The sequence below is a fragment of the Rhinolophus sinicus genome, linkage group LG17, assembly GCF_036562045.2.
Source record: "Rhinolophus sinicus isolate RSC01 linkage group LG17, ASM3656204v1, whole genome shotgun sequence".
NCBI lineage: Eukaryota > Metazoa > Chordata > Mammalia > Chiroptera > Rhinolophidae > Rhinolophus > Rhinolophus sinicus.
In genome coordinates this window covers 6,031,425-6,044,870 of record NC_133766.1, presented here as the reverse complement: position 1 = coordinate 6,044,870, position 13,446 = coordinate 6,031,425, and the positions used below count along the sequence as shown (strand labels likewise).

General features: G+C 46.3%; 1 protein-coding gene across 1 annotated transcript; it reads right to left on the bottom strand.

Annotated features, from left to right (window-relative positions):
• Positions 1–307: 307 nt before the first annotated feature.
• On the bottom strand, positions 308–10,629 carry PRDX6 (peroxiredoxin 6). Its single transcript, XM_019723781.2, has 5 exons — positions 10,470–10,629; positions 6,601–6,757; positions 3,596–3,742; positions 2,637–2,783; positions 308–1,346 (listed from the first exon to the last, which is right to left on the bottom strand). Exons 1-5 carry the CDS (start codon positions 10,562–10,564, stop codon positions 1,218–1,220), a joined length of 675 nt encoding a protein of 224 aa, XP_019579340.1. The 5' UTR covers positions 10,565–10,629; the 3' UTR covers positions 308–1,217.
• Between the last annotated feature and the right edge of the window lie 2,817 nt (positions 10,630–13,446).

Below are 13,446 nucleotides of genomic sequence, written 5' to 3'. Positions count from 1 at the left end.
CATCAAGGTTTGGGTGCCTGAGTGAGTAATGAGAGGGGTAATAGGTTTATTGGGGGAAAAGTTGATGCATTCAATTTTGATTTTGCAAATTCAATGGCAAATGTTCCATCAGTCAGTAGACTCAAGTTTGCATAATTAATGCTGGAGATTCAGACTTTGAACCATTAAAGATCGTTTGCATTAAATGAAGTTTTATGTGTCCGTCTGTCTTGGAGAAAAGGACCGATGCCATCCCAGCAAGGGGCCGTCTGCCCTCAGCACTTGAGTCTACGCGAGTACTTCAACATGTGACAACAGAATTCTCGGATCCAGTTGTAACAAAGGATTTATTGGCTAGATCCCCAAAAAGCAATATTCAGAAAATACCCACCCTGCCAGCAAGAATACTTCTATAATAAAACAATTCCAGTCGCCCTCTCCTCCCTCCCAAGGTGGGCCCCTTCGGTGTCCATCACGGTGGAGCAGACCCACACACGGAAAAGACTGCATGAAAGGCACACGGCACTGTCATTCTGCTCACACCTCTGCTACGCCTCCCGGCAGGTAAGGGGAGACTTTTCTGTACCTTCCCTCTTTTGGTAGAAATGTATTGAAAAGTTTCTGTTAGCAAAATATTTAAAGATCCCCCTAGACCCCCAAGCAATTCCCACTTCAGTTACCTACTGGAAAAGAACAGAACTGAAAAGTTTCTCCCCTTAGTTGTGATCAAAACACTGAATGCTGCAGAATATCTGGTTTAGTAATTTCTTGGGTTATAAACTGAGAGATCTACAGAGGTAACCGAACCTCAAGTCCTGCTGCTCCCCAAAACGTGGAAGAGGAGAGGATTCGATTAGAACAGCTGAAAAACGGATGGTCATTCCATGATGGAGCAAAGCGGGCTTTTTCAACCACCAACGGATCTACCTTGTTGCTCACAAACCCTGCAGAGATCCAGCAAGATCTGCGTCTCAAATACAGAATGTATTTCAAAGAGAGCCAGCGGACGGCTGAGATACACAAACAGAACAGAATGCTGGTGAAGGCACAGAGCAGAGAACCCCACGGAGTTTTTAGTGCCATTTTCATTTAATAAGCCAGTACTGTAGCAACCTAAAGACCTTGGCTGTGATCACACTGGGATGTGTTTCTGGAATTGCTGTAGGAAACACTGAGTGGCAGGTGGCACCCTCTGGCTCACTGTGCTGTGAGCTCCAGCGCCAATGCCTTGGGGAGACCTACGGCTGGGGCGTGTAGCGCAGGTATTTCTTGCCAGATGGGAGCTCTTTGGTGAAGACTCCTTTGGGGAAAATTTTCTTGGCCTCCTCTTCAGGGATGGTGGGAAGGACCATCACACTATCGCCGTCCTACGGGAAGACATTGAGAGTGGTGAAATTCAACCGTAAAGGCCAAAGGCAAGAATTCACTTTAGAAAAGTAGCTACAGGTACTCATGAGAAGAACCAAGCTTATTTACTCCCCTCTGAGGAATTTTTTCACTAGCTGATCTCCGGCACTTGCTGAGAGAAGCACTGCCCCATCTTCCCAAGAAACAGTCGTGTCTTAAACCCAGTACTGGCCACCACACTTTAAAATTTTCCCTCCACGTCCTTACCACTGCCTCCTCGCTTGCCCTGCCTCCTGGGCTCCCTCCCGGGCATGCTGGCTTTCCTTCTATTCCTGGAACACGCCAAGCTCACGTTCAGGTAAAGCTCCTTGCACTAGCTGTTCCTTCTGAGGGCTCTTCCCTCACAAATATGCATTGAGTTGGTCTCTCTTTCATCATGTCCTCCCCACAGGTCCCTGCAGAGAAAGGCCTCCGCTGACAGCCATTTGGAAAAGCCACCCTGCCATTCTCTGTGCTCCCGTTCTCCCCTCCTCTCTTGATTATCCTATCACTTCCTGCCACCTACCATCCTATAAACTGGTAAATTGTTTGTCTACCCACTGGAATGTAAGTTCTAAGCGGGGAGGGGCTTTATACTGTTCACGGCTGTATCCCAGTGCCCACTGTCTGGGCTCCATAGACCCATGTTTAATGATGTTTAATGAAGGCATCCAGAAGGTTCACTGATCTGCCTATCAGAAAAAACAACAACAAAACAACCAGGTACACAGGTTAGCATATTCTAGAAATGAAGCACCGTTAAGACACTCTTGTGACATGATCCACGTCCTACACCCTGCAGACATCCTAGAGATTAAAAGTTTATGAACAAGTTTCAGAGACTTCTACGTGGGCTGAAGAGACTGACGCTTAAGAGAAATGAAACGCTTCCTGACATTAACACACCAAAGCGTTTTACAGCCATTGACTTACGTGGCCAACCTAAGTTTTGTTGTAAATATTTCGCCATCAGGGACAGGTTAAAGGTTTAAAAGAATCCTTTTATCAGGAAAAGGAATCAATTGACTGATTAGCTTGTCCAAAAATTGTAAAAGTTAGAAAGCAATATAGGGAATCTGTGTTTAATATAAAGATGTTAAGAGACCTTGAAAACAGCCTCTTAGCGTATCTTAAACTCAGCCATAAGGAAAAACTGTCCCAGTGTAATTGCCTGCCAGAAACAGGCCCGGGTAACAGGCTGAGGGTCATGTAGACACTAGTCCCACAGGCCTTGCAGAGAAGATGGGTCTCTGCCCTTAGAACATCTTTACCTTCCAGTCAACCGGGGTGGCAACCCTCTTCTCTGCTGTCAGCTGGAGAGAGATAACGACCCTCAGAATCTCATCGAAGTTCCTGCCGGTGGTAGCTGGGTAGAGGATAGACAGCTTCAGCTTCTTGTCAGGACCAAAGATAAATACCTGCAAAGCACACAGGCGCATAAATAGGAAGCGTGCTGAGTGGTTTTGATAGTAAAGCCTCTTAGAAAACGCTTCAGTCATTAACAATGTTCAAGGGTGTGAAAACACAAACAAACAATGTCTACACATCTAGAATGACACATCCAACTAAATTTGGGTGGCTGGAATCTAGACACTTTCCTTCTCCATATTGTTTTTTTTCTTTTTCAATTACAGTGGACATAGAATATCATTAGTTTCAGGGGTACAACAGAGCGTCCATGTTGTTTTTCTAAACTTAGAAGGGAATTATATTTGGTTCTGGCTGTCCCAAGTAAGAAAAACTGATATGTAAACTGAATCCAGGAAAGGGCTCAGGAAGGTACTATGCTAACTAGGGACTAGGATCACAAAAATAATACCAGTAGGAGTTGATATCGGTCCTCAAACAGTTGTCCTTTTTACAGATGAGTTTATTCTCCAGTGAGGAAGGACAGAACAAAGAAGAATTCAAAACCAGAGCTGCCTCATGAAGGCCAAGACCCATCACCTAGAGAGAGGGCTGTCAGGAGCGCTATAGAAAAGATCCCTCAACTCTAGGTGACTTCCTAGGATAGTACTTGTTTTATGGAGATCTCCAGAAGCTATGAATTAAGCCGTTTAAAAATGTAGCTGATATTTTTGCATGAGCGTTACTGACGACCGATTGGCACCAATACAGTGATTTCCTAATTGGCTCCCTTCTCCTGATTTCCTCTAGTAGGTTGAAGCATTTGCTTGGGCAGACAGCCTGGCCCATTACGATGACCACGGAATGGACGTCTGCAACTCACCACACGAGCCGTCACAGGCATATTCTTCTCGTCCTTCTCGGCCGGGTCCAGCATGCCCAGCAGGATGGCGAGATCCCGATGGCGATCGTCAATGATGGGAAAAGGGAGCTTCTCGGTGGGCTTCTCGCCGTTGTAGGCATTGATATCCTAAAATGCAGGTAAAAGGAAAGAGAAATCTAAACCGGGCGCATCCTCGGACCTCAATCAATGAACAGCCGCCATACTGCAAGATAGAGAAGAGGACCGCGACCACGATCATTTCTCTAGGCAATTTTAATACATCAATGAATGGACGCTCCTCATCCTAGACAGGAACAACAGGAGGGTATCGACTTCAGTTACCACCACAGACCCTTTCCACGCCCAAGTCTCCACACAGCAGATAATACACGGTGCCTTTACTGCTATGAGAAACAGCAGCCAATTTTTCAAAAATTGAATAATGTAGCCTTAGATCCCAATCCAAGGTGCCTCTGGGGACCCCAATACTGCAAAAACCGTCAGAAATAATGGGTTCCTTAAGTCCACCACATCTAGAAACAGTACCACATGCAAAGATAATGCTATAGATCCGGTCCTTGCCTGAAAAGCATCCTGACTCACACATGAAGCTACTGGGAGACAGATGTTAAGAAACAAACAAACATCACAAAACTTAAAGCAAGAACAAGAATGGAGAACTGAATACACACACACACACACACACACACACACACACACACACACTTCAAGGACAAACCAAATGTAAATCTTGTATTGGTGAAATGGCAGAGATAAACTTACACTAGGGCGAAATCCACATAGAAAACAAAGCATTTCAAGTCGGAACTAAAAGGACAATAATGTACTCCATCCTCTAACCCTCCTCCCCTAGTAAAACCTCATTCATTTCTACTTTTCCTGTCCCTGGAAGTATTTTTTTGGGGGGCAGGGGGGGAATCCAGCTTCATGACTTGATCTAGCACTGCTGTAGTGCTCAGGGTGAGCTAAGCGTTACGGTACGCACATGTGCAACACAGCAGAGGAAGACACACTTCCTGCCTTCAAAGGAACTTCTAAGTTGGTCAGACGATCCCCAAGTGAAGTAGTGGCAAACATAAGACTATAATATGTAAATGGCAAATGCTGGAGTGTATGAACATCCCCATTTGTGGGACTGCTAACTTAGGAAAGGCTTCCAGAAAGGGGTGTGACTCCTACCTGTGCCTTTGAAGGGCGGGTAAGACTTTCACAGGGCACAGGAAGGCATTTTAGGGAGAGGGAGCAATGAATGAAAACGTAGGCAAGTCTCAGCATAAACTGTTGACTGGAGAATGAGGAACTTATCTGGGTAGAGGTTTCAGAAGTAAAGGAAGAGAGGATTTAAAGTTGGAACGAGGTCTGCTTATTATGTGGAGCCTTGAAAGCAAAACAGCAGTTGACGGCATACATTATGCCTTAAAAGGTTTTGCATAATGGGCTCTAAACTCTTGCTTGGCCATCTGTAATTGTGGCTACGTAGTAATTCAACCCTGCCACTTGCATGACAGGAGTTACATTACACTCATGAACACCAAAGATCCTCATGCTGCAGCTTTATTCTGTCCTAAATCAGGTTAATTCCTACTCTCTATATCGTCCAGTATCAAAAGAAAAGCATTAGTCTGAGGTCCAAATCACAATGCCATCACTTTCTAGCCAGGAACCTTGAGCAAGTCCCTCCAACTCTCTGCGTGAAATGCCCTTCCCTTTTGTCCGCTACAGGATTCTTCTTCTCAGACACTTAGGATTAACTGGTATGAAGCGGCCAAGGGATACAGCCGCAGGGGCCATCTCACATGTCAGAGCTAATGTTATTCAGGAGCATGTGAAATGCCTGACATAGAGTCTAGTACACAGTAAGCACCTCTCCAGAGTCACCTCTCATTAGATAGGAGCACACGGTAGCAAAATCGTTACCACTGCCCCAATTACTATCCAAGGAAATCCTTTTGTTCAAAGTAGACAGTTCCTTTAGTTCGTTCATTTGGTGAATCTAACCTGCCCCCCTGCCCCCCAGTACCGAGCAGTGCCTCAGCAGTGGCAAAACAGGGGTCCACCTTGCTGATCCTCCACTCTGGTGGGGACAAACAAACAAACGGAATTAGCAATGTGCACAGTATTTTAGATGGTGACAAGTGCTAAGGAGAAAAATTAATCAGAGGGGGATAGGGAGTACGTGGAGGACGGTTATCATGTTAGATACGGACGCCAAGGACAGCCATTACGTGTCACTTGAGTCGAGACCTGAAAGAGTTGAGGGCAGGTCACAAAGATACCTGGGATTCTGGATATATTTTGAACGCACTGCACACAAGTTTGCTGATGGATCAGATGTATGACGTGAAAAAAACCAGAGGAATTAAGTACGATTCCTGGATTTGTGGCCTGCGCAACTACACTACAAAAACGCAGTTGCCATTAGCTCAGATGAGTAAGACCCTGGGATGAAGAAGGGAAGGCCAGTTTTAGACACAGAGTTTCAGATGATGGGACACCCCGGGGGAGATGCCAAGTAAGCAGGGGTTGTACCAATCCCGGCTGGGAGAGTCTGGCCTCGAGATGGAAACTGGGAATCAGCACATGATTGCGAGCGTGTGAGATCACCAAGGGAAAGAGTGTCGATAAAAAGAGTAAAGTCCAAGAAATGAGCCCAGGGCAACTCCAGCATAAATTAGGAATTGGGAGACCATGAAACTCAGTCTGCGCCTGAGCAGGAACAGCTAGCAATACGGTGACCTAGAAGCCAAGATAGGAAAATGGGATCAGCCAGGCTGAATGCTGCTGGGAGGCCAAGAAAGATGAGGGCTGAGAACCGACCCTTGCACTGAGCAAGGCAGAGGTCACCGCAACCCAGGTCATTTTCAAGTGATCAGTGAAGTCTGAACCTGAGGTTTACTTGTACCTTCACCTCCAAACACCCCCAGCTGCTCTGTAATTGATAAGTTGATCTAGAACCTCGAAGCACACGCCCCTGGATACTATACCTTGCTCCAAGCAAGATGGTCTTCAACGCTGTCTATTGAAAGGGCAATCAGCTTCACGTTCCTCTTGGCGAATTCCGGGGCCAGCTTTGCAGCTCGGCCAAGCTCCGTGGTACACACTGGGGTGAAGTCCCGAGGGTGGGAGAAGAGAATGCCCCATCTGAAGCGAAGAAAACCAAGGTCACGACTGAATGAAGAGGTTATCGCTAACATCATGTAGCACGAATGAGAAGCCACAAATCCTGGATTAAAAATGACTTTCTTTTTTCAATGAATGCTTATGAAGACAATTACTTTTAAACTTTTCTGTTGAGGAATGCTTTTTGATCTTTTTACATCCAGAAAAGGCAAGGTTTAAAGCCCAATTCAATCAAGGATATGCAATTCAAGATGACATATTTTAAAAGACTGTAATTTACAGTTGCCTCTTTTAATAACAACAGAGCCACCCTGACCCCTTTTCAACTAATAAAAACTATACTACTCAAACCAAGTACATTATTGAAATAACTTTTTCTTTCTTCTTACCCTCTTCTGCATTTTTTCCTACGCACACAGCCCCAATACGGGGCGTCCCCATAAGCCTTGAATCCAACAAATGCCTGACTGAAATAATAAACAGATTATGTAATCTGCAATAAATAGGCTTCTGTCCTCTATTTAAATGTAAAATTAAAGTTGCCACGTGGCGTCTTTGGAGTGAATGGATATAAACTCTTTTGTAAAACTGTTTCACTGATCTAACCTGCCAAACAGGACACCCAATATTTGTATCCTGACCAAACAAGAATTTTACCTATTTCTTTATTTGTGGTTTTCCTTCAGACCTAGTACGTAGCAAACTGACAGCCTATAATGTAGATTTCTACAGGTAAATACTAATCCCTAAATCATCATTGCTTAAGGTTAAACTTGTATAGATTCTCAGCACCTATCAAGCTGAGTCACCAAGAACCTTTGGAGTACCATTTCCTTCTTGTTGGCGACAGAAACTACGCTACTCTCTACCGAAAAGGAAAATTTAACGCTCAATTTTCCATACTCCCATGGGCTTACAACATTAAAGCAGGATCTTATCTAGTACTTTACTAAATCTAGCCTAGATGCCAAGCTGATTCTCTCCGAAGTTTGCCAAGTTTCCCCAAGCACAAAGAACAAAGCAGACGCAAGGGTACCCCCTTCTCACTTACACCTGTCACTCAACTCCCAGAGCTTTAGGAAAGGAAAAGACTGTCTTACAAAAAGGATTGAGGATCCTATGGCAAGACTGGGAAGAAAGAGGTAATAGTTTTAGGAGTGTGTGCTATAAAGGGCAATAAGAGGGGCATATATCTTTTGAAATAAATAATGTATCTATGAGTAAAATCCAGGCCTTAGATTCTATGGAAAAGGGTTTGCTGTAGGGTCAGTTGCAACTTCTGAGAAGAAATGAAACAGGCCATTCCTTGTTAAAGGGGTGATGAATGAAGAAAGCTAGGTGTTCTCTTTCCTTTTGAGTCAAGAGATCGTTTTGCTGACTCATGCTAAGGAACTCATTTTCCTCCCACTTCACATCCTCCCCACCCCAGGAACCAAACCCCAGTTACCAGTTGGCTAGGAATAGGACAGTCTCTGAGAATGTCTGCCTGTGGCCTGCCTTGCCCTCCAGTCCCTTCCTTACTGCTGCTCTTAAGAGTAATTCAATTACATTATCCCATTTCCTTCCTTCCTCATTTTCAAAAGACAAAGGGTTTGTTTCCTCCTTTAAGGGAACAGTCCGTACTTAGTAACCTCCAGAAAACCCCAGGAAAACATAGGTTTTGTTTGGTGAAGAAGCTGCTTCTGCCATGTACGTACAGAAAACAGTGATGAGGCTCAATAAACTCATCAAATACAGCCCCCCAACCCCGTAGTTGTGTCCAATTGTCAGGGGTAGGATAGGTACCTCTAACATTTAAAGTTATTTTATTTTTTTTCCTCCAGAAAAATACCTGAATCAAAAATTGACAGTCTGAATGGAGATCACATACAGAATGGAGTTTGGAAAAAATTACATCAGGCCGAAATCCACGTATTATAACTTCTTTTGGGGATGGAGCAGGGAATAGCCCATGCCTGACCCTGGCAGACTTGCCAAGTATTCGCTTATAGACACAGATACTTCTCTCATCGTCCCAGGGGTGGGTCCCTGGGAAGGTATACCACTTTTAATCAAATCAAGATAGATCCGAGGCCAATAAATGACAACGTCCCTCCCCGCGCCCCCTTATGGTGAGCTTAAATAGTGACAGCATTTATAATTATTGTGATAGTAATTATGCATTATGTTAATACTTACCTTTAATCCATAGAACCTATGAGTTCTGGTAAGATTTTTATGTTTTACGGGGGTGAGGACCGTGGGTAGAAATGGGAAGGAACATACTCTGAAAATCCCACAGGGGTATTGGAGAAAATACTAATACCTAGATTCCAAGTGGCCTTAGTCTGTATTTCTGAAGCCTTTTCCTGCCTTCAAGGTCTGAATGTTCCATTTCTCATTCTTTTTCTAGTGGCGTCCTCTCTTTCACAAACGTTAGCTTTTCCCTTAATGAGTGGCTGGAAAATGGACTTAAGGGGTTGTTAGGGGTTGGGTAGTCCTAAGGTATAGAATCTCTCCCAGGTTCTCTGCACAGCCCTGTCCAATCGTTAATCTCATAAACTCCCTTCTCTCTCTCTCTGTCTATACATATAGATAGATACCTGGACACCGTATGTAAAAGGGAGTCAAACCCGGGAGGAATTGTTAAGCTTTAGAAGACCACAGGGTGGTGGAGCCACTGGAACTCCAGAACCATACATACTGTAACTAGACACATCTGGGGTGTTTCAGATTAAGCAACTAAACATTTGCTGATTCAGGAGCTGTAAACCAGGATGACACCAATTTACTACTAGTCATAATGGTATGATTGCCAGGCCAATAAGTCACTAATTTGTCTCTCATGAGCAAGGCCATGTGCAGCTGGAAGCAAGGCAGAGAGGGAGGGGGCAGTGAGGGGCACACTAATGGGAAACAAAGGGATCTCAGAGTGCTGAGGGACAGTGTCCTGGCACCCTCAAGGGCCAGCCCAGGCAAGAACAGGTCACTGCAACGGAACCACTCCAGAAGGCCCTCCCCTCAAAGTGTTGCAAGTTCTGGAATGAAGGACACACCTACATACAGAGTGTTCTGGGTTCCTCCCAAAGCTGTTGCAAATCATGTCCTGGCCACTAAAGGAGGCTCAGGATAAAAAGTCTATCGGCCTCTTATCTAGCAACTAGCTTGTTTAAAATGTTACATTTGTACTGAGAAGCCTGCAAATACCACGCAGCAAACAGAACCCTCTGATAACACGTTGGGCCTCCCTGAGCCAGCAGCTGTGTCCTCCAACTCGCTTTAGACACCCACCTGCCCCAGGGAGCAAATTCCAGAACGCAGGGAGGGAGGGGGTACGACCCTGGGCACAAGTCCCGGGAAGTGACCGCCGAGGCCGCCCGGCCTCTGCCCCCGTAGGGCCTCGGCGGGATCACGCTACTTGCAGTTTATCAAACCGAGTTAAACAGGCAAAACAAATCCTCCTCTGCACCGGCCTGAGATTCCCGGGACCTGGGGGAATCCAATTTCGTTCCCCTCCCCCTTTCCCGCCCGGAGACAGTCGGGCCAGGCCGGGGGCTGGGACGTGAAAGCGGATCAAGTGGCCGACGTGGGGCAAGGGACAGACGATGAGGGGCACGTGCAGGAACCGGTGCGGGAAGGAGGAGGAGGGAGGCGAGCAGCCGCTGAGCGGCAGGGAGTACGGAAGGGAGAAGAAACAGGGCAGGCACTGCGAGTCCGGGTGCAGCCAGGGCAGGGCGATGAGGTGGCCACTTACGAGTCTCCCAGGTAGTCGTGGAAACGGATGCGGCCGATGGTAGTATTGGCCTCGAAGTTGGGGGCCTCGTCCCCGAGAAGGAGACCTCCGGGCATGGCGGCAGCAGTGACGCGGGAGGATGGTAGGTACTACAGCTAAGTGGGGCCTGGAGGGGCGGGATGGGGGCGGGGTGGGCGGGGCCACGGCGTGAGCGACGGGCGGGGCGACGGGCGGAGCCGGGCCTCTAGCGGGGTGGGCGGGGCCGCGGCCGACTGGGGCGGGAGCGAGGGGCGGAGCCAGGACTGGACCTCCCTGGCGCTGTCCAGTGCCCCGCCACGCGTCTAGCGTATCCAGAGCCTGTGGGCACTATCCTATTTGTCCTTTCATGTGACTCAATAACTTTGCCTTCTGCAGGCTCGGCGGTACGCACGATTTGATCCTGCAGTGCGTTTGGGCTTTGGAGGGGAAAGAAAGTCAAATGCAGTAGGAAGGGGGGCCCCCAACGCGTAGTATCACGGGGGTGGACAGGCTCCGGTTAAGGCCGCAAGGTCTCCCCGGTAGCCACAGAATCCGCGCAGACCCTCCTGCACACCCGACGCGAGCGACTGCTCCACTCACCGCTCGCTTAGCGTGAGCGTCTGGAATCTGGCCGCCCCAGCCCGCCCAGCCATCGTGCACTCTGTCGTATCAGAGGATGTGGCAAGATCCAGACGGTGGGGGACCTTATGTCAAAGGAAGTGGCTTTCTTATTGCAGCAGAAGTTCCCGCACCCGTGTTAGTCAGTGCTTGCGGGACTGTGACCAAACTTTTATTTTTTTATTGTACTCCCCTCTCCCAGAGCTCATTATGAACTACAAAATAATCAGCACAATTATCCTGAAATCCATATATAGATTTTAAAACATACTGTGGTAGATTACTCTGTGCTCAAGTCAACTCTGCCACCAAAGGAGGTGGGGAGTTTAGATTTATTAATTTGCGTTCTATGTGCCAAGCACCGGGTAGACACGATGACTGTTCTCTTGGAGCTTTCATTCTAGTGGGGGAGATATAATTAAACAAAAATACTATATTAGACAGCAGTAAATCCTATGCAGAGGAATAAATAATGTTGTGTGCTAGAAGGTGACTGGATTGGAAGGTCTGGTCTGGGAAAGTCTCCAGGGAAATGTGGGTAATCTACTCAGCACATCAGGAGTGTTCTGGAAATGATAGCTCTTATTTGGGTGATGATAATGGTTTATGAAATAACTCTTGCTTTGCCAACTACATGTTAGGAATTGTGCCAGGCCTGGTAATACACGGGAGACGGATATATATGCGTTATTACAAGAATGTAGGGTAAATTCTGATGGGGGGAGGGTGCCAAATGGTGGGAGTTCAGAATTGGGAAAAATCCTCTGGATGGAGCCCTTCAGGCTAAAGGAAGGCCCATGGACAGTGTTAAGAGAAGTGACTCACATACTGTGATTTCAGTTTTCATCATAGTGATGCCTTCCTGTGTGTGTGTGTGTGTGTGAGTGCATGCACACACTAATCCTATTTAATCAGTTCTCTGAACAAGGACTTACAGTAAGATTACTGCTAAAATTTCTAAAGCTAGTATAATTTAATCTCTAAACAAATTTGACTCCAAGCTTTGATTCTAAAATCACTCATTTGGTAGGGGAGAAACAGAAGAACAGGAGGGTCATTTGACCATAAGACACCATTAATAATGTTGTGGAAATAAGCTTGAAAATAAAGATATACCACAAATATGGAGAATGAATACAGAAACAAATTATTGATCTCCAGAAAAGGCACAATTACAGAACTGTCTGTTGTAAATTAAGCAAATATAATAAGATTAATGCCTGTTAGAATTTACAGTGCTGAGGACTCCTTCACCTTGCAAACCTGTCTGCTTTAGCCTTTAGCCTTTGCAGCATTTTAAATTCTCTTGGATTAGCTGTAAACATTTTAAAAACATGATTTTTCACAAAAATGTCTGGATGTCTGTGACCTGAAAAGTCAGAAGAGCTAGCTAGCCACACTGGGCCCCTGTTCTGCTTGACAAACACTGACTGGAACATGCCTATGTAGAGTGTGTATTTTCCCTATTTATTCAGAAAGTCCCCCACCACTTACTGACATTGTCTATTGTCATTTTAGCCCCATTCATGCACTGTTATTTTTCTTAGAGTAGAATTAGGAGGAGATGATTCCTATCCTAATGCATCCCTGCTCTCTCTGTCAAAACTGTGAAAATGAAAGCATGACTAAGGGCCATATGTTTCAAGGAGGAATAAGATAGAGCATATTTCTTTGTGAAAGTCAACAATGTTCCCATATACTTAATATGCAAACAAAGTTGGACAGGACACTATTTGTCCTGCCTTTGTAGGCAGTTGGGTTTACTCTCTGTACCCCACCCACGGTAGGTGCTTCATGTGCAGTGCCCCATTCCAGAGGAAAAAAGTTAAACTACTTTCCCAAGAGCTAGGAAGAAGTGCCAGGGGAGGGGCGGCCGGATGACTCAGTGGTAGAGCACAAGCTCTGAACAACAAGGTCGTTAGGCAGGGTGTCATGCGGGGTCTCTGGTCCGCTCCCCACACAAGAATGCAGGATATGGTGAGGCCAAAAAGGAACACCCACGGAGCCATACAGAGGGGAGTCATACCACTATATTCTCTCTGGCACTGGCTTGGAGACACAGGAAGCAGGAGCCACACCATCTGCAGCCTGCCATCTGCTTCTCTGACAACCAACCCACCAACATAGCCATAGCAGTTATATCAGTGGCTAATGGCTGACCGGTAACAGCTGATGGCCATCTACTACCTAAGCCAGCGCCTTTCCATGTGAGGCCGAGAGCCTGGAAACTGCTCTCCTGGCTCTGTCCCCACAAAGGTTGTAGGTTCAATTCCCACATGGGATGGTGGGCTGCGCCCCCTGCAACTAAAGATTGAAAACGGCGATTGGACTTGGAGCTGAGCTGCGCCCTCCACAACTAGAT